We start from the raw sequence: 26,473 nt of genomic DNA, 5'->3' as shown, positions 1-26,473 counted from the left end.
GAGGATCCCAAAGAAGCTGAAATCAAAGCACTAACTTAGTCATGGATTCAGGCTTGATGTTCTGACGCAAACTTTATATTCCCAGTGACCACTTAAATAAAATTCCATTTTTCTTATTCAACCAATTCAAACTGCAGTGCCACAAAAGACAATATGTACACACAGAAAATCCTCACAAACATTCAGAAACTAAAGGTAAAAAAGAAAGCTATAATTCATAAGGTTTTTACCCAGTGGCAATAAGAATGACTGTGGCCCTTCCTTTAGCAGAAGCTAGAAGTTGGGGAAGGAATTATTTACAATACCCTAAAGAAGAGAGGGATTTATATAAACTTTTGAAATGTGTAAAGTTCTGATCAGATAGGGAAATGGAACTTCAAGTCCTTCAAGTCCATAAAAAACCTGACAATGCTATAAAGAAACCATGCGTCTGAACAAATTATTGTTGAATAATAGTGTAGATTTTATAGAGTAACAACTGTTAACAACTCATCTGAAGATTACAAAATGAATCAGCTTTTCCTGCTTAGCTAACATTTCTTATCCATTTCCTTGAACAGTAGGTTAAAAGCATTAATCATTAACAAAAGTTTTATTTTTTATAAAAAAGCATTTTTATCTAAAAATCTTTTTCAAAAAGATAACAGATTTGGTAAACTATTAGTTTATAGTACAAAATATCTGCACGTTATTTACAATTAGAATGGTATGCTGTTAAGCATGGAACCAATAAAGTTAGCCAGAGAAGTTGTGTTATTCAAATGACATGCATGGTCCTCTCTTAAATACATGATTTTGAAGTGTATTCAAGATGCCAAATGGCACTACATTTTGTAAGTATTACAGATTTTCACAAATAAAGCTGACATTTAATTAGTACTTTGAGTTGGAATTAGGAAGGCTGGTGGGTTGATACGGTAGCTGAACAGAAGAGTCTAATATATCCTTATCCAAATTTATTAATTTCTGAAATACACACGGCCAGAAAAACTGACCACAGTGATTTAAGGTAAAGAGATGGTCATATGCTGAAAAGTGGAGGGGAGAGGAGTTCAGCAGGGGAGGAAGAACTGCGCCAAAGGAAATTGAAATACACATTTTTTTAACACTTGAAAAATATGCTCCACCTCAGAACAGTAGATATATGAACACTAGCTAACATTTACAGAGCATTTAAGATGTTTTAGCCACCCTTTCAATGCTTTACATGTCCCATAACCATGTAGGTTTATATATGAGGAAACTGAGGCATAGGAAACTTAAGCATGAGATGGATAAAGCTTGCATTTGAACTTGGGCACTCTAGCCTTGAGTCCCCACCCTTCACCATCCTGCTGGACTTAAAGAAGGTTGGAATGGTTTTGACTCGCTCTTTGAAGATCTGCCCCTGAGTTGAGGATGCAAAGACCAGAAAAAGAGGTCTCAGTCCTTTCGTTGTTGGTAGCTGACACCTGGTCCCCATGGCGTGCCACCCCTCCTGCAGCGCCTCACCTTCAGAATCCAGCAGAGCCTGGCGGGGGGGTGGGGGGTGGGGGACCTTCATCCTGCCTTACAACCTGAGCTGACTGGCTTCTCAGAAAAAGCCCTGGTAAGCAGAAGAGAGGAAGAGCCAGAGAAGAGGACATGCTGGTATATAGTCTTTCTCACATCTAATTTGTGTAAAGAACTGAAGGTCCCATTGAATTCTCTCTCAGAGGCAGAAACTCAAGACAGCGTCCCAAGCCAGATGAGTGCCTGCTGGACGGTGGACAGAGAGTGGGAGGACATGAAGCTGAATCTGACTTCCAGGTTTTCGTTATGAAAGGGTGTAAGTGCCAGCACCCACGAGGGCTATGAAAGACATTAAGGAGTCTCTTCAACCCTATCTGTTAGCAAATGCTAAGCCTGGACAGACCTCTCCTTGTATAAGAAGGAGAAAACAAACAAAAAATGGGACCTTTGAAAAGATTTTGCAGCACAAGACAAAAATGAACACTGTCTTGAAACTTGGTCAAAAACCTATCTTTAAAAATGACTTTTCATAGGGAATAAAATAAAATTGTAGAAAATGATAACTTGGTATCTACAAAAGGTGGCAGAAATGGTCTCCATGAAATGACAGAGAACAATATAAACAGAGGGGACTGGATTACAGGCAAAGACTTAAAAAGAAGCCAGTGGAATCAACACAAGAGTTCCAGGAGGGTTACTTATCCTTTGTGACAGTATGGATGGACCTGGGGAGCATTTGCTAAGTGAAATAAACTGGTCAGAGAAAGACAAATACCATATGATTTCACTCATATGTGGAGTCTAATGAACAAAATAAACTAACAAACAAAATAAAAGACTCATAGAGAACAGACCAACAGCTGTCAGAAGGGAGGAGGTTGGGTTGGGGGGCTGGGTGGAAAAGGTGAAGGGATTAAGCAAAGAAATAAAACCTCATAGACACAGACAACAGTATGGTGATTACCAGAGGGAAAGGAGGATGGGGGGCAGGTGGGAGAGGGTAGAAGGGGGATGAATGATGATGGAAGGAGACTTGACTTGGGGTGGTGAACACACAATACAATATACAGATGATGCATTATGGAACTGTACACCTGATAAAACTTATATAATTTTATTAACCAAAGTCACCCCAATAGATGCAGTAAACTTTTTTTTTAAATGAATTCCAAGAAAGACAAAATGCAATAGCAGTATTTAAATCTGCATCCAAGGCAGTATAGACCAGAACCAACACTGCAGAACACAGTGATGTTCAGGACAAATGTGAGGTGCTGACCCAGAACGCAGGGAAAACATCAACAAGAACAGGATAAGATAGAGGATGAACATAAAACAAGTTTGAGCATAAGAATTACATACATTTTTAAGGCTGAAATCAGAGCCATAAGAATAGAAACAATGAAAAGGACATATATGGAAAAGAACTTTGCTGTTTGAAAAAAAAGACCATGATCTGAGGACTGAAAGGGTTCAGAACATTTCTGGAAAAACATTAACGAAAAATACTTATATCTCCACATTTGTTTACAACATATTTTCATTTCAGATAAAAATCAGGAGAGTAGCCAAGATTTGGGAGTGAGCAAATGACTGAGAAAGTTCATTTGCATGCAACTAAATTTTTAACACCTTCACATAAAATTTGATATAGAATAGGAAAGTCAGTTCTGTGTTACTTCAGTGGTAAATCCATGTTTTACTTTTTCCAGTAAAAGGCAGAGGTTTCAAATAATACACGGGCTATCTGCTTCAGTCATATCCTCCAAAAATAAAGTATTTTTCTGTATATAAGTTGAGATTTTAGATATATCACCAAGTCGGGCCAAGAGATATCAATTGCCAGGAAAGAGGAGGAGTGGACATTTAAGCCAAAAGGTAAATGACAAATGGCAAGTGATCAGAGATATGATGCAAGAAAGCTGCTTGCAGCCCAGGCCGGGGTGCTTAGTTGGTTGGAGTGTTGTCCCGTATACCAAAAAGGTTGTGGGTTCAATTCCCAGTCAGGAAGGCAACCAATTGATGTTTCTCTCTCGAATTGATATTTCTCCCCCACCCTCTCTAAAAAATTAATAAAAACATATCCTCAGGTGAGGATTTAAAAAAAAAGAAAGAAAGCTGCTTATAAATTGTCCGAAAAAAGGACACATCATCAGTAAGAGCCTTGACAGTTACCAGGTAAGTATCTCTGAAGTAGACACAGGGAAGACGCTGGGAAGAAGGTACTGAATCTCTAAGCACCGTGCACAGAGTATGTTCCAGAGGGACTCAGGAACCATAGTTCGGTTACAACACAAACCTTCCAACTCTGATCAGAAACTCTGGTTGCTTCACTTTTCTATCATCAGGTCTGCTGTAGCCCAGCAAGTTTGTAATTAGTCCCATGTCTTTCAGAGGCCAATGAGAATTCAGATAGTTCCCTTTTACTTTCCTTCTTAACTCAGAGCAAAGTAGTGGAATCCTTACAAGAATGATTGTATCTCCATAGAAATATTTTCAAATCATGCCTGTTTCATTGTTCCTATTTCCTAAGAAGTATGCTACTGTAACCTCACACTGATCCCTGTGAAATTCGAGAAATATCAGTGTAGTCTAGAACCTCTGAAACGAGGCTAAAAATTGCTACTGTTGCATGAAAAGGGAAACACAAATACAGTGTCCAACATTTGAAATATAAAATAAAAAGCTTTCATTACAAATCTCAGCTCCTAAGTTCTCTCACTCCTCCCCTTACTAGGTTAGTTTCCTCCTTTATATCCTTAATGGCACTATACTCTCTTCCCTGGTACTTACCACAGATTGTGCAACATATTTGTATGACAATTTGATTAATGTCTGCCTCCTTACCTTGACTGGGCGCTCCACGGGAGACCATGTAGGGACTGTAGATTATTTATTTTGCTTATTATTGTTAACCTCAGTAGTATATCCCATAAGACAAGCAATACATATTTGTTTAATGAGTAGACTGAGTGTATGCATTTTAATTCATTGTTCAGTCAAGCAAGTAATTTTATCCTATGAATTTAAAAAAACTTTACATAGATAATTCAGCTTAGCTTTGCACATTAGCTATGCTTATCAACTTTACATGAAAACCCCATTTAAAAAATACTAGAATGACTTTTTTCACTATGGGTTGATATTATATCACAAAATATTACATATTATTAGAGATAATAAAACTGAAGTTCATAAATGGTAAGTAATTTGTCCACAATAGCACAAATCTACTTAGCAGTGGAATGGGGATTAGAGCGTAGATTTTCTCCCTTTATCCTCTCCCTCCCAAGGGTTCTGTCCACTGCTTCTCAGCACACTGGCTCTTAACCAGAACTTTGAGGTTGCCAAGCCTCTGAAAGTAATTGATAGTTTGTATAGAAACATTCTGCCACACCTCACAGTTTAAAGACAATTTGTGATTTAAAAATTGTTTGCGATATAATCACTGCAAATTTTCAGAGTTCTTATGCATCTTATTTTTAAACCTAAGAGCTAATTATACTTTCTCAGACCCGTAACACCTCATTATTCATTGTCATATGTGTCCTGGTACTATGTGCCAGGCACTGTTCTAAGACTCTTTCCCAAGGGACATGGGCCTAAGGTCTCTTAGTTCCTTGGTTAAGAATGATTGCATTTTTTTGTTTTTATCATTCAGTTGCAATTGGGAAAAAGACATTTCTGAAAAGTTAGAATCCTGAAAGATTAAAAAAATCTAGCCTTATGATTCAAGATTTTCCTTTAGTCTCCATTTTTCTCATTCAAAGCAGATTTTTGTTTGGTTGGTTGGTCTTTATTTTCTTTCTTTGTAAGTTGGAACTTTTTCGGGGGGGCAGAGGCAACTATTTTCATATTTTTGCTAAGTCTGTTTACCAAGCACAGAAAATGCATTTGCTGGCTAAAGGATTCTAGTAACAGAAATTTCTATCTGATGATGGAATCATTTCTGAACGAACCGGGAGTGAGTCAATCTGTCAAATTATTCCATTTATATTTATACACTGGAATGTTATTCTAAAGGCTCTAAATATTCTCTGTTCTACATATAAAACAATAAAACAAAAATAAGACACAGTATAATTTGTATAACTAATACATAATGTAATGTTTCTTTAAAAAGCAGACACTGATAGCATTAAATGTTTTAACATAACCCAAACCAGCACTATTTTTAGGAAAAAAAAAAAGAAGGCTATGATTGAAGAGAGTAGAGAGAACATATTAGGAAAAAGGAGGAAGAAGAAGAAAAAAAAAGAAACAGAAGTGAAACAGATGACATTAGAGGGAGGAAAGGCAAGAGGAATACAGATGAGAAAACAATGGGAGGAGAGGAGGTACGTATACCCACATCAGATGACCTTTTTCATCATCAGACATTTACTTGGATGTTCTAATGTTTCCTTAAAAGGGAAGATGTGTTGAAATAATATAAAAGCTAAGTCATTTGCACAACATATAATTACATAACACAATTTTAGCCAAGCAACCTGTCTATTCCTAGGATGTAAAGCCATTCTGGACAATCTTGGAGTACAGACAATACACCTTTAAAAATAATCTCAATTCTCATCTCTTTTAGCACTTGGTTGGGTTTTGTGTTTATTAGCTCATTAGGAGGTAAGATGATGCATGGAAAAACAATTATTTATTTTTTAAAATGCAAGAGATACAGAAAGTAGAAAGGAAACACGGTTGGGACTTAGGAGTGGGGTACACTAGTTGTATATACAACAGGACAATTAAGAGGGCTAATGCATACCTTGGAAACTCTTGAGTTGTTGTTTTTTTTCAAAGCTATCTAGAAAATTGTCATCATTATTTTCTCCACACTTCCCTTCTTTCTTTATAGCACTTCTGAGTTCTTTTGCAGTATCTAGAATGAATGACTCATTTTCAGAAGCAGTATAATAGTGAAAGATAGCCACTGTTCTAGATAGAAATGACAATCACATTAACATTGACATGGCCATTCGGCCAACCCAATAAAGGGTTTGCTCACTAATGTTTCAGTAATAAAAACTCGCTGTTTTTAAATCAGCAAGCTTCCTTTCTAACAGTGTAGTTACCACTAGCCTTCATAACAAGGGCCTGAGGCAGAGGGGACTCTCCTCCTGAATCATCTGAGAAAGAGTAAATTAGATTGTTCTGAGTTTTGGTTCCAAGAAGGTGGCAAAATACATTCTCTTGTATGAGTTCATCTGTCTTGGCCTGTACTTCAATAAAATGCCAATTCAGTCAAGGAGTTCAATACCTCCTTTTTAAAAAACTCCCTTCCTATTTGGGAGGAAGAAGGAATAACAGATTTCTAAGTGCATGTTTTCTATAAATAGTTTTAATATATCCCAGGCTAACATATAAATCTGGTTTAACAATTCTAAGTCAATTCTTGATAAATTTGAGGTGTTCATATAAAAGAAAGGGATATATCACTGAAATCTAAAACTTCAAAAAATAGTAATCCCACAAGGAATTACTGACAACTCTCTATTAACTAGAATATTTGATTAATAAAACCACCATATTTCTCACCCATAGAGTTATTATCATCAATGTTGTTATAGTGCATAGATTATTTCACTTGGGTTTTTAGAACACTTTGTAAGGCTTGATGTAAATATTACACATAGGTTTTAGTGAGTGAATTAAACATTTTTTGCTAACATGATCAAATTAGGGAATAGGACAAATTGACATTGTTAAAGGTATTAGATACCAACAATCATATGACATATTACCATAAAAATCACTTTTCCTTCTGGATAATCATGACTTTCTGATAATGAATACTATCATGCAAGTTGTACACTGTTAGTAATAATGTGATTTGAGCACTGCTCCCCAAGGGCATTCATATCTGCACATCCTGACTTGTTATATTATTTTGTGCTAATTGAGGGTTCACATGATAAGACATACATAGCTGATCATGCTTGTTAAAATGCAGGGCATTCTCAATGAGCCATAACAAATGCTGTACCTGGCACTTTTAACACAGTCAACCTAGACATGATCCCCAGAACTCATGAAGTTTAATCTTCAGCCTCTTCTAAAGATCTGTGACTAAGTAGCTACTCTGAGTCTCCATGCAGTACCAAACATCCATGTGGAAATTCTAATTATAATGGAAAAAATGCAGCTAGTTCCTGCTTGGCATTATGCAAATAAAACACTCAGGATTTGACTTTTCAAATACTTTCCATGCAGGTGTTTGGCACTGTGCAATCACCATTAGCTTTTGTCTCGTTTGGTTTGGTTTGTCTGCAAGGTAAAGACAGAAGGAAAAAGCTAAGGGCCAAGAATTCCCAAACTAGGAAATCAGCCTGAGTACCATAAAGCTGTGCATATTCTCCTACAATTAATAATCTTATCAAATGGAACAGGCAGATTTTCTAAACTAAATTCTTTCATTGGTATTTTCAAACCTGAATGGAAAACCATTTTAGGCTAAATAGAGAACAGGACAAGTTTCCTTCTCTGCGTCAGTGATGAGGCAATTTAGTAAAAATAATACAATAACAAATAATAATACCAGAATAAACTGTGTTTTGCATACCGACAACTGTAAAATTACTTTTGCCCCACCCTGTATAAACACTGGAAGAGACTCAGCATTCACTTAGTCCATCCTTTCTCAAATTGTGTTCCAGAGAAACCCAGACCCCTGGGAGAAAGTGGTGATAGAAGTGACTAGTCAAATAGGTTAAGAAAATTTATGGTTATACAAAATTAAACAAGTTTATTTGTATGCAGTTACTTACTTTATGACTCCCGGGAGAGGAAGACCTATTATGCCTTAGTTCCTAGACTTATTTCACAATGGAATTCTTTCCCACTGTCTATTAATGTTTTACAGAACTAATGGTTAGCAAAACAAAGTTTCAGGTATGCTGATCTAGTCTAAGCCCTTTATTCTGTAGAAGACAAAAGGCCTCCTAGCAACTTTTCAGGGGGCTGGGGGGCACACAGTCAACAATAGTCTCAGGTGGGCCCAGAGCTGCTGCCTTAGGTTGGGCTTCCAGGACTCTGGAGGTGGAGAGGGTCCTGGAAGCAGCTCACAATACACGTCCCCTCCCTACTTCCCCTGATACAGGAACAGCTGAATCAGAGCTTTCCAAGTGTCCGTTCTAACCCAGATTTATTTCCATGAAACCTTTCCCTTTCACAGTTTTTCCCAAGTGTCTTCCGAGGCTGCCAATGGACAACGTTCCAGCACTCAAAGATGAAGACAACTTTGAAATCAAGCCTATGCATTCATTTCAGCAGGCTTGTTCTCCTATGCTTTCAGATGGGACAAATCCTTAAAATAGCAATTCAGTCTTTCCATAGTGTAATTAAGGAGCTTAACTCAAAATGAAGCTCCAAACTAGGGAATAATTAATTCAGTTACAGAAGTATCCTCCTACGAAAGTCTCCTTTGACACGTATTTATTCACTAACTTGTTCTGTTAGTTATCTTATTTCCATGCTCAGTTGTAAACAGCTCTCAGGCCAGAATTACTTATATATCTTCCAACAGCCTACAGAGCTAGGGACTGGAATTGTGTCTTACTACAGGAACTACTACCTAAATATTAAATGACAGATTGGGGCTGATAATAGGGCACCTTCTAAAAAGATATACCATATACGGTGAAGAGATTATCTCCTACCAAATGGATTGGAAGACAAGGTATCCCCTCCTTTTTCCTCCTCATCCTCCTTTCTCTCTCTGTCTGTCTCTCCAACTCCATCTGTTCTGCAGGTCTTTCACCAACATCAAAATTGCTGGGGGAGAGGGTAGAAGGCTGAGAACAACTGTCCAAAATGACCAGGAGCTCTGGACACACCTAGAGTGCTGCTGGCCTGGGCTGCAGAATGTATTCCATCTTTAGTTTTAGTGCTATCAAGTGGAAGTCCCTGAATGTGACATTTCCATCCACTGACCTTGAGGCAGGTACACCAGAAATGTGGGTGCTGCCTCAGGGCACCAGCTGTTCCCTCCCCAATCTATTCCTGTGAGATGCAAACAAGGAAATCTGTGAATTTGGCCCAAAATGCTCAACAGCCTCCAAGGAAACCTCTTTGATTAAGAAAGGGCAGCAAAGGGCAGGTTTAAAACTTTCCAAGCCAAGGCAGTCCTCAGGACATTGATTTTCAACTTAACCCCTCAGACAATTAAGGCCCCAAGGCAATTTTTAGAGGCAAATGCAGTTTGAGTCTCTAAAATGCGATGTGATACAAATGCGGGGGGGGGGGGGGGGCGAGGGGTCCACCTCCAATAGAACGGGGAACTTCCCTAGGCTTTTTTGTTCCTCTTTCATGAGACAATGTGCAGACTCTCTTGCTGCATTTGCTATAAGCAGTTATCTCACTCCTCCTGAGTAGAGGCAACTCTTTAACATAGACTGGAATAATTTATTAAAATAACATTATTTTTGTCTTGTGTTTCTGTTAATTTCCCCATCCCTGCAGTCATTTTTAAGTGTATTTCCCCAGGGGCATTTCTTTCTTTCTCACATTTCTCTTCTGACCAAGGAAATCTGGCTTCCCAGGCAATAGAAATTACCCTTAGACCACAGCAGAGAAAACAAAGGCGTGAGTCCTGGAGTATGACGTTTGGGGATACTTGATGGTTGCCTGGGTAGCGTTTAATTAGTCCTGGGTTGCAGCCGGGGGTGGGGGTGCTGGTACCTGGGTAACCTTTGTCACTGCCACTAAATCCGTGGTTGAACGATCCAAATGCAATGCGTGTTATGCTCACCCCTTCTTTTCTTTAGGAATCTGAGTAAATCTCTCTCTACCCCACCTCCACACAACAGTTTGTAAATTAAGAAAAACACTCTTTGTTCGTATTTTTTAAAGCTGTGACTGACATTTTTCCAACTAAATTATAAACAGTGGGGACACCTTATTCTTCTATCTATCCCTTTACGCTTCCTTCCTTATTAATAAGCACTTGAAAATAGGACTTGACATTTTTAAAAGGAAATCTGTTAGTTTATGCTTTATTCCTCGTCTTCCACCATTACGTCTAGCACGCTTTCATACATGAACAAAATGTCCCAGAGAGAAAGATGTAAAAGCAGACAGTAGAGTAAAGGGACTGTAGCTGCTTGGTGGTTTGCCGATATTAAGGGCTTAAAAAACAAACAAACAACAAAAACCATACTAGCAGAAACCACAGGCTCTCTTCGGTCTTTGCAATGAAGACAAAAGCTGTCCTTGGTTGGCAGTGTCAGAAGCTGCTCTGGAATGCACTTAGTTGGATTTAATGGCGGGTTACTGACATTCCCCGAATGGTTATTACAGGACCCAGGCAAACAACTTTCTGCCACCTTCCTGCCTGTGTGTCTGTGTTGAGTCGTTCCGCGGTACCCATTAGGAACCACTTGAGAACCATTACCGTTGATGAGTAAAACACCCTTTTTAGTCAAAAAAAAAAAAAAAAAAAGTGAGAGAAATTGGTATTTCTAGTGTGCTCTGAATGAGCCATCAACAACCACACGGAATAAAGGTGCCTGAGTGGCAATGAAACACCTTATTATTACTTTTCGGTGGTCACACCTGCAGAAAAAAATGCATTAGTGTCTGAGGATCTATGAACATAAAGAACCCCCCACGTTTCAAAGCTGTGCAAAATGTAAACCTCACAGGAATTACGCCTTGTGTTGCACACATTATAAAATTCCGGTTCTTCTCTTTGGGAAGTTTGGTCCTTTCATTGTTTCAAAGGAATTCGGATGGAGGCAATCAGACAGTGGACCGCTCCAGTGAATGGGAGCACTGGGGCAGGAGGGGCTGCTGATTACCCCACCAACTGCAACCCACCGTCTGGGAAAGCTGAGGGCAGAGGGCAAGTGGAAGAAAGGCCAGTGATTTGCATTAAAACAGGAATCTCCTTCCCAGGCCTGCAGTATTGGCCTCAAAGGATGTTAAACAGAGGTCTGGTTACTTCAACAAAAATAAGGCTATTTTTCATTTTCTCCTAATAACCTTCAATGGCGATGCAATGAGAAAAGTTGAGCCATGCCACGCTGGCATGTGGGGCAAGTGCCTTGTACCTGTGCATGCGCACCTGAGAGATAAAACGCGAGGATCAGGTTCCTTCTGAAATCTCAGGTTCCTTGAGGGTTAAGTCTGCCTCTTGAATGCAACTGAACGTGTATTTGTGTGCTTTATTGTTTAAAGGTTGGGAGCAGGCTGAAAACACATTCATTACTCCCTGTCATAGAGCAGCTGATGCATTCTAGGCACATACAATTAGGCTATAATTCTGTACAACGACAGACTAAACATACAAGTCTAGACAGAGAAAGGAGATGGCTGCAAATATTCTTAGACCTTTGCTAAAGGCGTTTTTGCATTTTCTTATCATTCTACTGGCAAATATTATAAGACCTTGCCTCATTAATGTCAAAGGGAGTCAAGGATTTGCATGACTTAAATTCAAGGGTCTTGATTTTAATTCTCCATCAAAAACCAGTCTCCAGGCCAGATATTTTTAGCAGTCACTCAGCACAAATCTGACATGTTCAGCTGTGGTTTGTTTATCTTCTAGAGAAAAGGCCTGGGTTCTTAAACAGAACCACCCATATACACATAACAAAATCAATCACATTGTATGAAGTTTTGTGTGAATGTGAAGTAGGAGGTATAAAACTAGTGACAAAATGTAAATATGCCACAGTCTTACTATTTATTCAGTTGACTAAGAAAATAAACCACAAGAAGTCTCAATTTCTTAAAACTGGCAAAGTCTATAGTCACTTGCTGATTGGAGAGAGCAGAAGAAAGAACTGTGTGGTAGAATGGAGTGGAAGAAGTTGCCCTTTGAAGGGAAACAGAATATGTAACCCCAATATATGCCACTTCAGCAAGTGGATTTTTTTGAGCTGAAGGCAAGACCCAGCAGACGTGTAGAAAAACTTTTACTTCCCCCTTAACTACCTAGAAGAATTTAATTAGGGGGCTTGGCTCATAGAAAGAGCTATTAACAAGACAACTTTTATATGAATGACCTACCTGTATGGCAGGGCAAACATCTAATTACCAAACATCTGCTCTTCTTATTGTCCTGTAAATTACTCTCCAGCCCTTTGAAGCTCTAGGTCTTTTATTATATTCCTTTGCTCAGGGTGGCATGAAACCCTCAACTGCCTAACTTGCCCTTCCTTGGGTCTCATTGTCTTTGTGAGGTTACATATGTTTTTCTCCTGTTAATCTGTCTTAAGTCAATTTAATTAATAGACCGACTAACAGAACCTAGAAAGGTAAATAAACATATTTTCCTCCCCTACAGGTGAACACATGATCACAATGAGAAAACAGACTAGCACCCTCACCCACATCGGCATCCTTCCACGGCATTAACAGGGCCATTTTGCAAATGGTCTTCAACCCTGTCCTAGGTTCTGCTAAGTCAGTACCTTAAAGTATTGCCTCCCTTTTGCTCTCACACCCAAAGGGCCTTCCTAAACTCAGTCGTGGAATGTTGCTGCCCCCTACACACAGTCAGCAGCTACATTCCTACTGATAATGCTGAAGGCAGTGGTTTCTCTGAGAAACATCTTTAATAAAAATTTTACTATCACTTCAAAAAGGAAGAGTGACCCAATATCTAAAGCCAGTATTTCCCATAGATAATAATAATCACCAAATATACAAGTCAAATAGGTTTTCAACAAGGGAGACAATTTTACCACTAGCTGACGTTTAACTGCTTCACCAAGTGACAAATACTGTGTCCAGATCCTTACATACAGGCATTCATTTGATCCTCATGATAATTCTATGAGGTAGAAGTAATCGTCCCTGTTTTATAAACTGAGGCATAAAATGGTTAAGTGACTTGTCCAAAGGCCTATGGCAAATAATTGTCAGAGCTAGGATCCAGAATCCACTCTTTTTTTTTTCAAGATTTAATTTATTTATTTTTAGAGAGTGGGGAAGGGAGAGTAAAAGAGAGGGAATAAACATCTATGTGAGAAAGAAACATTGACTGGTTGCCTCTCTTGTATGCACCCTACCCAGGGACAGAACCCACAACCCAGGCATGTGCCCTAACCAGGAATGGATCTGGTGGCCTTTTGCTTTGTGGGATGATGCCCAACCAACTGAGTCACACTGGTCAGAGCCAGAGTCCACACTCTTAATCATTATGTTACGTTGCTGGTGAGGATTTGGAGTCTCCAAATCTTTATTTTAAGAGGCAGAAGTGACATAATGATGGAAAAAAATTAAAATTAATTTTCCTCCTGGTATCCTTTGTCCTAGGAATGGTTCATATGTATTTGTTGTTATGAAATGATGTATGTCTAACATCGATAATCATGGACCACTTCCTATAACCCCTAGGAGATATCTTCCTCTTATTACATGCAGATAGATCTAAAGTTGAATTAAGAAACGAAGCAAATAGGAATGGAGAAAGAACATGGTAAGCCTTGCCTGAGTCTTGTGGTGAGACATATAAAAAATGATTTTCCCAGACAAGGTAAAGCTAAAGAAATTCATCACCACCAAGTCATTATTATATGAAATGTTAAAGGTACTTATTTAAGAAAAACAAGATCAAAAGTATGAACATTAAAATGACAACAAACTCACAACTATCAACAACTGAATCTAAAAAACAAAAACAAACTAAGCAAGTAACTAAAAGAGGAACAGAATGAAAGGTATGGGGATCATTTGGAGAGTAATCAACTGGGAGGGGGAGATGGGAAATGGGGAAATGGTGCAGGGATTAAGAAGCATAATTGGTTGGTACAAAATAGACAGGGGGATGTTAAGAACAGTAAAGGAAAAATGGAGAAGCCAAAGAACTTATTATATATGCACGACCCATGGACATGAACTAAGCGTGGTGGGGGGGGTTGCTGGATAGAACGGGGGGTACCAGGAAGAGGGGGGAAAAGGGAAAACATTGGGACAACTGTAACAGAATAATAAATAAAATATACTTAAAAATTATTTTCATCCAACATGATTAAGATACAAAAAAACATGCTATACTATACAAATAACTAGGATAGTGTTTAAATTCACCACCATAAGGGAACATAAGACTGTTACTCTGAATTGAAAAGACTCGGTGGTTCAACATTCATTCGGGAGAAAGCCTGAGGAGGTTGGTGAGAGAAACTAATGTCTTCTCCCCAGATAACCAGCCTCGCTTGCACCCCACTTAGATGTGGCCAGGAATGGTTTTATATCATGGCAAACTGGCAGAGGCCTGCTTTGGGCACATGGCAGCTGTCTGCTGAAGGATCCTTAGGGAAGGCAATGCTCCAACAAGTTTCAGAGAGTGAGATGGTCCTAAATGACTGAGCAGGCCAAGAATCACAGTATGCCAAAGTCGTCGGGGCTTAGTGATCCCAGGGCTCACATTCTGGGGGACCTACAACCTCACTATTCACACTTACACAACCCCATACAGAAAAAGCATCACAGTCCAGATTCCTGCTTAAAGGATATTTTTTCAAGATGACTAAACCTTCCGGGGGGGCTTGAGTGAGACCTGTAATCGTGATGAAAAAGGCAAACTGAACCTCAAAACCATGTTTACAAACTAGTACAAGGGAACAAATCTGGTTGTGCTGCCTGCGCAAGCTGTTGGCTGCACTTGAGGGTATCGCTAGTCCTTTATAAGTGATCTCTGGACATAGCACCTAGCAGAGCACTGGTACCACTAGGTAGGTAGCTGGACCTTATTGTAGGTGACAGCAGAAAAAAGAGGGAGAACAGTACATTAGGCTAAAGTGGTTTGGGGAGGGGGAGACTTGACCTTCCTAGTCCCCTAGAGTAATGCTAGGTCTTTGGTCCAAAAGTAGTTAATTCTTTAGCAATTCTTGCAGTCTTTCATTTTGCAATACACAGCTATCATTCTGTGAAGTCATCCCAAGTATAAATAAGCACAATGGGAATCACAGGCTTTGTTACCTGCTCCCCCAAAAATTGTCTTACAAACTGTCATAGTAAGAAAGCCAGAACAGCTTACAGAGAAAGGATAAAAGCTTGAATTTACATTTTGAAACATACTTGTTGGAAAAGGGTACTTCCCTTGTTTTCCTTTTTTTGAGATGGTTTTAAAAGTTATGGAGATGTGCAAGCCATAAACATACAACACAGCAACAATGAGAGAAACAGCCACATATTCTACCTTCACTTCAGCAGGTCATGTGCTGCCTGACCGTCTCAACATCATTCTCTCTTTTTCTCAATACAAAGAGCTGATTTTGCACATGGTTCTGCAGCAGGTTTAACTTTCAATGAGCCAGTTCTTGCTATGTTTTTCTTAGCACACACACTTGAGTCCATGCTTGAAGGCCAAAATTTACTTACTAACTAGAATAGATGGGATTTTATCCTAATACCAAACTCAAAGAGAAGAACTGGGACCACCTCATGGGCATATTGCTGCTGCCAAGTGTGATTCATGAAGGTACTGACATTCTATTTGTAAGTGGTTTCCAATCTTGGTATGGACAAGGCCAACTGAATATGATGAGGTCAGTCTAAAAAGGCTGAAACCCATTCCTGATTTTATACCAATGACAAATAAAGTTAGCAATCCTACAACAAAATCATGGACACAGAAAGGAGTCTTCTCTGTTCTATTTTACATAAAATTTAAGTGATATGCAAGAAATGTGCAAGAAATGCAATACAGTGTCTGTGACGGACTGACGGCACAGCTTTGGAGAAAAATGTCCCAGGTTTGGAGTCTTTATGGGCCAACAACTCTGCTCATCATCCTAGATGTGACCAACTGGGAGAGATATGAGTCGCTGTTCACAAGAGGAAGACAAGATGGGCGAGTCTGATGACATTCCCCAGGCCTAGAGGTCAGGATGAAGCAGGAGAGTAAGAGGCTAGAAAAATTCCTTGGTAAGTGGAATGGGGAAACTGAGACAGAGAGCTAAACTGATGGCCAAGCAATGTACAGCAGCTAATAAATCACAAGATCTCATTTTCCCTAACCAAGGACACTTAGGAGCAATGGTTTACACATTTCAGACTGTGCCAGGGCAGACTTGCCTGGGTCCGGGTCCCTTTCCAGGGACAGTCTTTGAAGGTGAAACTGACCAGAGAATGACTCTGACCCCTCTATATGCTCATTTTGCTACATCAGCCTATCAAGGGACACACCTGGAAAGTTGATGAATATTCTATTGAGATCCTCCCCTGAGATCTCCCCTAAAATTCCCAGCCTTCAGAAGACAGATAAAAACCTTTAAGACAAAGAACCCAGTGTGTGCTCCCCCTAGGGCACACCCATACCTTTCCCCCACTTCTTCCTCTGGCATGTATCTTTGCCTTCATTCTCCTAAGCTCCAAAGTTTCCCAGGAGACTTGAAACCAGGGGAGCAGCAGGCAGTGGCAGCTCATCCAGGGCTAACCCCCTGAACCTGTGTCCAAGGGCCTTCCTTTTGGCTCTGGTACTTGTTCGGAGTCCATGCAACCCAGCTGTCTCGCTCCTTCTGCTTCTGCGATTTTCTTTCCAACGGGCCGAGGCAGCTGCACCTGGGTCCACTCCCATGCTATGATCTTGCCTCCTCTGTCTTAAGCCCTTCCTTTGCTTCACTGTCCCTAGTTTTAATAAACGTACTCTTAAAATCACCAGGACTTGTGTCAGGAAATCTTTCCTGCGTGAAGAACCCACACATTCCAGGCTGTACTGGGGCACATCTGCCTTGGCCTGGTCCCTTTCAGCTGTCAAGGGTACAGCCCTCATGAGGTGGCTGGTTAGTGGGAGCATCTTCACATTAAGGACAAATTTTTTTGTTCTTACCTTTAATTTGTCTGTCGTATTCTTTTTCATCTCTGAAAGAAAGGCTATTTTAACAGCAGTTGGAATTTCAGACTTTTTTTACCAACACTAAGAAAAGTGGGTGATATTGTAAGGATGAAATGATGATGTATATTTCATTTTGAAATGCAGATGTTTCCTTTTTCCTGGGGAGGGCAGGTGTTATGAGATTCTGGAGGCATCTAATTTACATTCATAACTTCATTTGAACAAAATTAATATTTAAATAGTGTGCAATCCCTTAAAGTCAGAGTACATACAGACAACAACAACAAAAATTATCCCAGAACTTAAAAACCTCTAATTAAGAATCCACAAAATACGTAAGTCACACAGTGACAACTTAACAGTTGACTTTCTTAGAACATGGCTTCTGGCTAACCTAGTAAATAATAACAAATACAAAGAATCCTTCGTCAGTAAAAGAAAGTCTTTTTGATGCTCCATCAAGGCAAAGATTTCCAGTCCATGATCTATTTCCCCATCCTTTGAAAGTCTATATTAACTAATACTGAACCCAAGCCTCACCTGGGACCTCAGGAGAAAATCTTGCAGAGTGTCGAGATACAAAAAGTTTCAGTTCTTGGTCTAAGTTGCATTCAATCAGGTTTGTGTCCCATGATCGGATTCCTAAGGAGGAAAAGGAAGACAGTTGACAGACTTCCAGTTAGTCATTTCAGAGTGGTTTGGAAAGCATCACTGTGACATTTCTCAGACTTTAAGGGAAGATGTGGAGACTCCTTTTTTGAAGAGCTTGGTGGTGAGCAATGATGTCCACAAGAGGGGAGGGCTAGGGAGGTCTCTCCACCAGGCCACAAGGGAGGGATAACTAGCCATGTAGACTGAACTTCTGCCCCTTATAAAGCATAACTGCAGCTTTTCTGGGAGAGTCAAAGAAAACAGTTATTAGGAAAATGACAGGCTTTACTCCAGAGAGGGAATAGAAAGGCCAGAAAGATGGTGAGTTCTGAAGCAGTCAAGAGGCCGCCAGACAATCTGGCTTCTCCATGGACCTCTTGTAAGTGGCAAGAAAATGTGGAATGAGGGTGGGAAGGCCAGAGACATGGGTGCTGACGTTCAAGTCCAGGCCTTTGTCTTTAAAGTGATGTTTCTGCAGTGTGCCTGCATTTGGGGTGCACAGACAGTTTCTTCTTTAACCTTGGTCTCTCAACCCCTGGATATCAATCCAAAATTTGTGTGATCTTTGATAAAAAGCTGGATCTCAATCTTCCATACTTGGCTTGCCTGTCCTCCCAGGCATTTGTTTTATCTGACTAGTTTGGCAAGCAGCTCTTTCATTTACAATTGTTAGTTGTGCTGAATTTGCTTACCCAGAGGCAACAAAGTATGGCAACTTTTTATATTTTATCAACTTTCTACAGACTTGGGGGCCATACACTGTCTATTCCCACACAAGTTCAGGCTTCCATTCACTAGGCTGGCAGGAACACCAGGGCAAGGACTGCTGATACTCTACCTCCCTATCTCCTCCATCCTCCCCCTCCAGCCTCCACCTCCCTGCCCTCCCAGAGGAGAGGGCTAGAGTGGAACCCAGAGGACATCAGAGAAGGGAGGTCTGAGGAGCAAGCCAGGGGAAACCAGGGAACCACAGAACTTGAGAGTGTGTGTGTGTTTTGTTTATTTTTATACATTTTTCAAATAGATGGCTCATAGTAGAGCCAGTATATAGTATCCATAATTGTACCTTTGCAAGAGCATCCTTAATTGCCAGGAACGAACCTCTGGAACAACCATCATTTAATGCAAACGTACTAAGGTCAGGGGCTGAAACTCTAGATATAACACAGCTTGGTAAACTATCATTTTTGCTCGTCATTAGTTGCGCACAGACTTGGGAGCATGCATGGCAGGTGTTATTTTAACACATCTCTAAAGTTTAAATGCATGTCTGCATTTACTCCCACTTATCTCTTGTTCATTCTTCTCATCTTGCAAAGAATTAAGGTAGATAAGATAGGTAGGAAGGTAGGTAGATAGCTAGATAAAAATACACAAAAATTACAAAAAGATTCTGGAAACTTAGTTGACTGTACATCAAAAATACCTTTCCAACTATGAAATATATTTTCCAATAGATGTATATGGAGGTAGAAATTTCTCATACAATCCATGGGAAGAAATCAGGTGTGAAAGAGTTAACATTCCTAAAGAGAGGCTAAATTATAGGGGCGAATTTTATGGGTCTCCCTGGAAACATTAACAGTCAGTTTGCATTTGTGCTAATGGAGTATTTAAATTTTAACAAGAAAGGCATGTTGAGATTTTGTGGATCTTTTTACCGCAGAAATGATAAATGGGATCTTTTTGTTTCACAGAAAGCTTGACAGGTTGAGAGGTCTGAATTCATTAGAATATTTTACTTCAACCTATATGCACTATAATCTCATCTAGTGTGAAAAATTGTGGAGCTCCTGTCTGAGCTGCTTAATTAGTAATTGTTGATTGGATTCTCTGTGCTCCAGGTCTGAGCTCCACTTTGTCTTCTGGCTTGTCAAGTTGGGTCAATAAGTTAATAATGAGACGTGTGTATTCAAATTAAATTCATACAATTTTTCTGCCTTTGTTCTGAGTAATGTCCAAATTGCTACATCATTTGAATGACTTCATCTAGGGTCATACACAGACTTGCTCATACATTGTTGTTTGCCATTTTTCCCTTGGCTTCAATTAACCCGTCACGATATGTGCAATTAAATGCTTGCTTTATGTTTAACAAACTCCTGGTTGTATGATTTGTAATTTAGCAATGGAAAATGTATGAAATAGTAGAAAAAATACTGAGTAATTGTTAAATTACACTAGTAAAGAGCCGATAAAAATATTCCTTTTCAAGGAAGCTATTTCTAGCCAAATTATTTCTTAATAATGCATAATCACTATAACCACTTATAAAATAAAGGTTATAGTGGATTTACTGGTTATTTTAGTTAGAAAGGAAATTTTTGGATCCAGTCCATTTTATATACCAATTTTAGAAATAAAATGCTTTGCAATTATTTTGTACCTTCTACTGGAAAATATTAGTAAAGGGAAATAGTATTTCTCAATGAAGGTTCTTGTTGCATTTAGTAGGTTTATGTATCTCCCCTTTATGTCTGAGAGGAAGCCGCCGTTAGTGGGCCCTCTAAAACTGGTAAGACAAAAAAAGAAATCTTCTTTGGCCCTTCCCACATTCTCCCCTCTTCTGAATTCATGGCTGGAGGGGTAGTGAGGTGTCAGCTTTCAGAAAACAGGTCACTCTGAAGAGGCTTTCAGAAGCAGGTCATCCTGGTCTCTGATGGGTAGTAGAGAAGCCAGGGTAAATTCCTGGCCCTTTTTCTGACTACACCCCCCCACCCCCAATAAACAACAGGTAAAGCACTTCCCTGAGGCTTTGCTTCTCCAGCACTCTGTGAAGACTGTGCCCCTTTGCTTCTCCAGCACTCTGTGAAGACTGTGCCCCTTACTGGTTTACCCAGGTGTGGGCAAAACAGAACAATTCTACCAATTGGAGATAAACCTCCACTTTTTAAACTGCAGGGCCTACAGAGCGTAGGTCACCCCTGGGAAGTTGGCCTCTGGTCATGCATTCTGAGAATTCTCCCACCTAACTTGGAGCTGTCACCCAACCCTGGAAAGAAGTGCCCTTCCTCTGTCAGCCAGTTCTCCAGCTACAGAGAAGAAGGGATAACAAAAGGATCTCTCCATCTCAGTTCTCTGACCCCAGGGGTGGTAATATACAAAGGGGAAGCTAAAGTGCATGTGACGGTTTAGATGGAAAAAGGAGAAAAGGTTGTATGTGTGTGTGTGTGTGTGGGGGGGGTGATGGATGTTATCACAGGAGAGGTCAACATTAACAATGAGGAGCCAGGTGTCCTAGCTTTACACTGGTTAGACCTGGCCACGTTTGCCAATCATACAAGCATTTTGCAGGATTATTTAATGAAACCAACAATTTGTTTTTTTAAAAAGCACCTTCCATTTAAAGGCTAAAATCTATATTCCTAAAAGAGACAGTAGAACATAATGACCATGCATTTTCCAAGTTAAAATGGCACATGGTTTCTACCTGAGAACTATCTGGGCCTTTGACAAGTAGCTTTTCCTCTATGAGCTTCAATTGCTTCCTCTGAGAACTAGCTTCTTAATGTTTTTTAGAAGAACCAATAACCATAGGATTCTGTTTGTAAAACTGTGCTAAAAAGTAATCTGAAGTTAGATTAGTATCATAAACTAAAGAAACAGAATTAAAACAAAGGACATGCTAAATTCAAGGTTTTATTTCTCAGAAAAAGTTTTCCTCTTTTTTTCCTTGACCTAACCTTTGATTTACTTTCTTCCTTTTTTTAATCCAACAACTTGATGTTCAAAATATATACATTATATATAATGCTGACAATTTCTTATATACAGGGCTCATCATTTCAAAACATTGCTGATAAGTAATTTAGGTCTTGGATAGCTTCTCATATTAGAAACAAAAGAAGTGGTTTATAATAATTTATTTATTGTAAAGCTTATTTTAAAAGTAAGCATTTAGAGAAGGCTAACAATGAATCATCAATTTAACGACCTTAAGTTTGGGGACTGGCTTATATTTCAGCATGGACCATAGAACCCTTAGATAATACCAATTAAGCAGTGCAAGCAGAAATCCATCTGCCTTTTAACTTTGTAAGGTATATAGATGACTATAAATTTAACATTCTCTAACATTTCTTTGTGTCCGTTTTTTTCCCTATTGCAATAAAATGTAAACCAAACCCCAAATTTTCCTGGGTTCTTAATTCTCTTAGCCATCTTAGACTGAAAATATTCAATAAAGTGACATCAGAAAGTTACAACATATTCAGCTAAATTTACATCTAAAAATCCAGGGCAGTAGTTGTTCCACACATCTCTCTTTCTATGAACAAATCTTGCTAATTCCCAATGTTACCTAGAGGAAACTTATACTCTTAACAGAAAATGAAAACCTTAAACTGGCACTTAGTATTCTTTTAAAACAATAAAATGAAGCAATAAAAATTCCTTTCACAAAGTTCTAGGATTCAGTTTCCAAGGCGTGGATCCATGTAGTAGAAGATCAAAATAAACTAGAGGAGTGAGGGCTTTGCTAAAAATGGGATGGCTGTGATTTCTACGTTGGGGACTAATTAGGAAGGGGGCAAAGGAGGTTCCAAGTGGCAGTAGTTGGTGGTAATCACAATGGTTTGGCATAAAGTCCTGTATAACTAAATAAATAAATCTAGACCAGTCTGAGGAAAGACTTGTTTCAAACTGGAGAAGAAATGACCAAACCCTACCTACAGTTTGCTTTTTGAAGTTGAGGAAATGCACTCGTTTTCTCTTCCTTGTTTTCAAGAAGCATTTACTAAGCATCTGCACTGGAATGTTTCAGGCCTATTGATTTCCTGCATTATCACAGTCTTCCGACAGATTGCTTTTCTAGGCTTCTTAAATAATCGGATGGCAAAAATCCAAGTCACCGGGGTCTCCAAACCCACAGAGCATCAGTTGAGGTGGGAGGGCAGATTCAGAATCAAGAGTGAGTAACAGATGCGGAACTGCTTTCCCAGCCTGCGGCACACAATCAGAGCCCAGGGGCCTGGAGCATCTCCATCTTGCTTCACACAGCGCGGCCCACAGGCGCCAGCAGCCACAGCAGAGGAACCAGAGTGACCTCTGGAGGAGGCCAGGCTGGGACCTGAAGGCAGAGGCGGCGGCAAGGTGTCAGGCAGGGGAAACGGAGCCGGCCTGCCCTGTTGCTAAGTCATCTCACACAGTCTGAAAAGCTATGGGACCACTTGGCCCTGGGAGGCCCTGCAGCCTGAGCTGCATCCGCGACCCCAGGACCCAGGAGGGCAATCTCCAGAGAAGCAGCAGCATCTGTTACTGAGTGTGAGGAAGTGGCTTCTTACACTCGGTTGCTTCTTAATGGGATCAATACAGCCGTTTCAGAGTTTCCTGCAAAAATCTGACCAAATTAGGGAATGGAAACTAGGAAGGCATGGTGATGAGAAAGAGAACATGAGGGGGCTCCTGGGATTCCAGTAATGTCGGGTTCTTGATCTGGGGAACATGGGTGTGTCCATTCTGTGAAAATTCAAAGTCCCTTCACCTATGATTTGTGCCTTTTCCTCTCTATATACTTCATTAAAACGTTTAAAATTTTTTTAAATGCCAGGAAGACAAATCTGAACTTGATCACTAAGTGCTAGTAATGTAAAAAGAGTAAAGACAGAGAGCATGTCACATTAGTCCTTGAATGCTTCTATATCATCCTCAAATAGCAGAGCTTGAATGAACCCCTTGAGGAATGGGGTACTGAAAGGATGCTCAGCAGGGTAACAAAGCAGGACGATAATTGCAGTGGGAAGGTGATTTCTGAACCACCTCCTGGCATGGGGCGCAGCCCACAAGTAGATGCTGTACAAAGATAAGCTCTGAAAATTGCTGCTTTATCTCCCTGTGATATTAGTCTGCCCTGCACTAACGTAATGACAGGGCCAAAAAGCCAAGGATGCTGCAGGGGCAGCATTTCTGTCACTTATAAGTGGTGTGACCTTGAGCTGGTCCCTTTATCCTTCCTGCCACTCTGGGTCCTCATCTCTAAAATGGGGCCTAAGGCCCCTCTCCTGGCACCGCATGGCGTGGTTATGAAAATTTTATAGACAGAAAAGCACCTCCTAATATATTATTATTCCCTGGCAATGGTGCTGACAAAAAAAAAAAAAAATTAAAGCCAAAGTCATTGATTCATAAGGAGCCAGTATGTGTGAAATTTTCCAAGGAGAAAATGTGAAAATACACTAAATTAGAAGAGATGAGATTAAAGACCTATAGTTTGGAAACAAGGGTTACTGAGATACTCACTATAGAAATCTGCTATTCTTGATTTTTCTCCCGAATAAAAGTCTTAATACTGCCCACATTTTTTTTTTTTTAATTTTTAGCTTAAAGGGGTAAATCAGTGCTTTAAAGTTAAACAAAAGAAGAAGCAGGTCTGCAACTCCAGTCCACACCCTGCAGCCTTTTGTTCTGGGGACAAACGGCCGTTTCCAAATGCACAGGCAAATGACTGACAAGCATTTATTTTCTCATCCAAAATAAGGTTTTTCTTCAGTCTTTTTTTTGGGGGGGGGCGGTGCGGGAACAAGGGCTGGGCTGCGTGAACGCCCTTTGTCCGCCTCAGGCCGCCGTAGAGACCGCACTGCGGACTGCACCACGCCCACCCGCGGGTGTCTCCTGGCAGAAACGCTTCAGCACCACCCCAAGGGAATAGAGCGCGGGCTGGGGCTGCGGGGGGACCCGGCGACTTCTGTCAGGGGTGGTCTGGGACGTCGGGTGGGGGGGGGGGGATGAAGGGAAAGGCAGAGACCAGTGCTGTCCAGACGGTGACTTCGAGCGCAACAAAGCTGGGCTGCGGGAGACATGGGGGCACGCAGCACCCCAGAGCGTAAGACCCAGGCGGGTTGCGCCCAAGTGGGGGCGCCGCAGTGCGGAGGCAGGTGGAAGCAATGCGGCAGCTCTGGTGGGGCTGAGTGGCGGTCGGTTTGCGTGCCCGAGGCTGCGCCGGTGGGACCCTCACGGCCCCGCCCATGGGCCCTGGTGAACCGCTATTCGGCCTCTGCAGAGCGCGCTCTCCGTGCGCGCACCGGGAGAGGCGTGGGCCCTGCCGCCGACCACCCCCCCCCTCAAGCCATCACTCCCGAAGCTGAGACTTTTAAAAGAAGCCCCACCCCGCAACTTGGGGTCCCATTGTCCTTTCTCTAAGCTGTAACCAAGGTCCCAGGGGCGGTAGCGAGGCGGGCACCGTCAGGGAACGAAGTGCAGGCGGATCTCCATCTGCGTCCCGGGGGAGGGGCGGGGGTACGGGCGTGGCTCTAGGACTAGCCTAGTCATTCCGGGGAAAGAAAAGATCCGCAGGTTTTAAACCAGAATAAGCATTTCTCAGGGGCTGAGATGGTGAGGATGGTTCCCACGCGGGTCCTGGCACATGCTGCCTCAGCCTCGGGTCTGGCGGGGAGGGGGGTATCCATTATTTTGTGGGGGTGAGAGGGGGCTGAAAGGAGTGGCTGCATAAGCCCCCCTCCCCCTTTTTTGCCTCCTGGGGCTGCGGCTTTATTGTGGCTTCTGCTCCTCTGACACCTGCATTTCATTTAGCGGGAGAGACGGTGGCTAGCTCGGATAAGCAGACCCAGCGTGGTGACAGGTCCCTCAAGGTTAGGAGAGGCTCTCCTACCGGATCTCAACCAAATTCGGATTATTCTCTGAAATTAGCTCAGAAAACAGCCCGTACAATGTGCGGGAGGTGACGGGGAGGGGTGGGTAAGGGGCGCGCCTTAAGAAGAAGGTGGCTGTTGCGTCCTGGGTGGGGTCGCGTTTGTGCGTCTGCCGAGCGCGTCCCCTGGGAGCGCAGGGCCTCTTACCGAGCTCGATGTTGCCTATGGCGCGTCGCAGGTGCTCCTCGGTCACTATCTCGCCGACGACCACCAGCAGGTAGAACTTGCTGTCTAGGAAGCGATGCGACAGGCTGGGCGAAGTTGACGCCGCTGGGTTAGCGATGCTGCCGGACAGCTCAGGCTCCGCGGCTTCCACCACCACGGTCGCCATCCTGCCGGCTCCCTATGCCAAAGCGAGGTGTCCCGCTCCAACCGCTCCTCTCTTCTGCCGCAGGAGAAAGGATTATCTCGGAAGGTGCTGTCTCTGCTCCGCCCCCTGCCTCCCCCCTCCTCCTGGCGCTGCGCGCCGCCTCCCCCTCCGCCCTACCCTAGAGCGTGCGGAGGAGAGGAGTGGGGAGTGAGAGCGGGCGGGGTGGCGCTGCTTTTATATGAAGACTAGGCAAGGAGCCGGGGAGGAGGAGGAAGAGGAGGAGGAAAGGACCACCCGGCACATCCTCACGCGGTGGCTGCCTCCTCTCTTCCAGCCGTTGGCCCAGGGCTGATGTCATCTGCAGCAAATCATCTCACTCGCGGCCGGAAGCTGGAGGGACGAGGTGTGCGGACAATGGTCAGGGCAGGGCCGACAGTCAAAGGGCTGGAGAACCCTAAGGGCCCCGGCCGCAGTTGTGAAAACACTCCAACCTACATCCTCACACACGCACTGACCGCTCCAATCCCCCACGCCGCTTGTGCAGGAGAACCGGATGGGTTTCCGTTTGCAGAATAGAGATAGTTATCTTGTCCC

General features: G+C 41.6%; 1 protein-coding gene across 1 annotated transcript in view; it reads right to left on the bottom strand.

Moving 5' to 3' along the window:
• Nucleotides 1–25,966, bottom strand: part of MAP1B (microtubule associated protein 1B) — a 95,383-nt gene extending 69,417 nt beyond the window's left edge. Inside the window, exons 1-2 of the mRNA XM_090276368.1 lie at nucleotides 25,717–25,966; nucleotides 17,813–17,914 (exon numbers count right to left, since the gene is read on the bottom strand). Coding sequence (XP_090132494.1) covers nucleotides 17,813–17,914; nucleotides 25,717–25,900 — 286 coding nt within the window. The 5' untranslated portion in view covers nucleotides 25,901–25,966. The remainder of the gene's footprint in view (nucleotides 1–17,812; nucleotides 17,915–25,716) is intronic.
• Nucleotides 25,967–26,473: the final 507 nt, after the last annotated feature.

Source organism: Furipterus horrens, unplaced genomic scaffold (assembly GCF_987537825.1).
Source record: "Furipterus horrens unplaced genomic scaffold, mFurHor1.1.pri manual_scaffold_5, whole genome shotgun sequence".
NCBI lineage: Eukaryota > Metazoa > Chordata > Mammalia > Chiroptera > Furipteridae > Furipterus > Furipterus horrens.
This window is presented reverse-complemented; position numbering and strand designations above follow the sequence as displayed.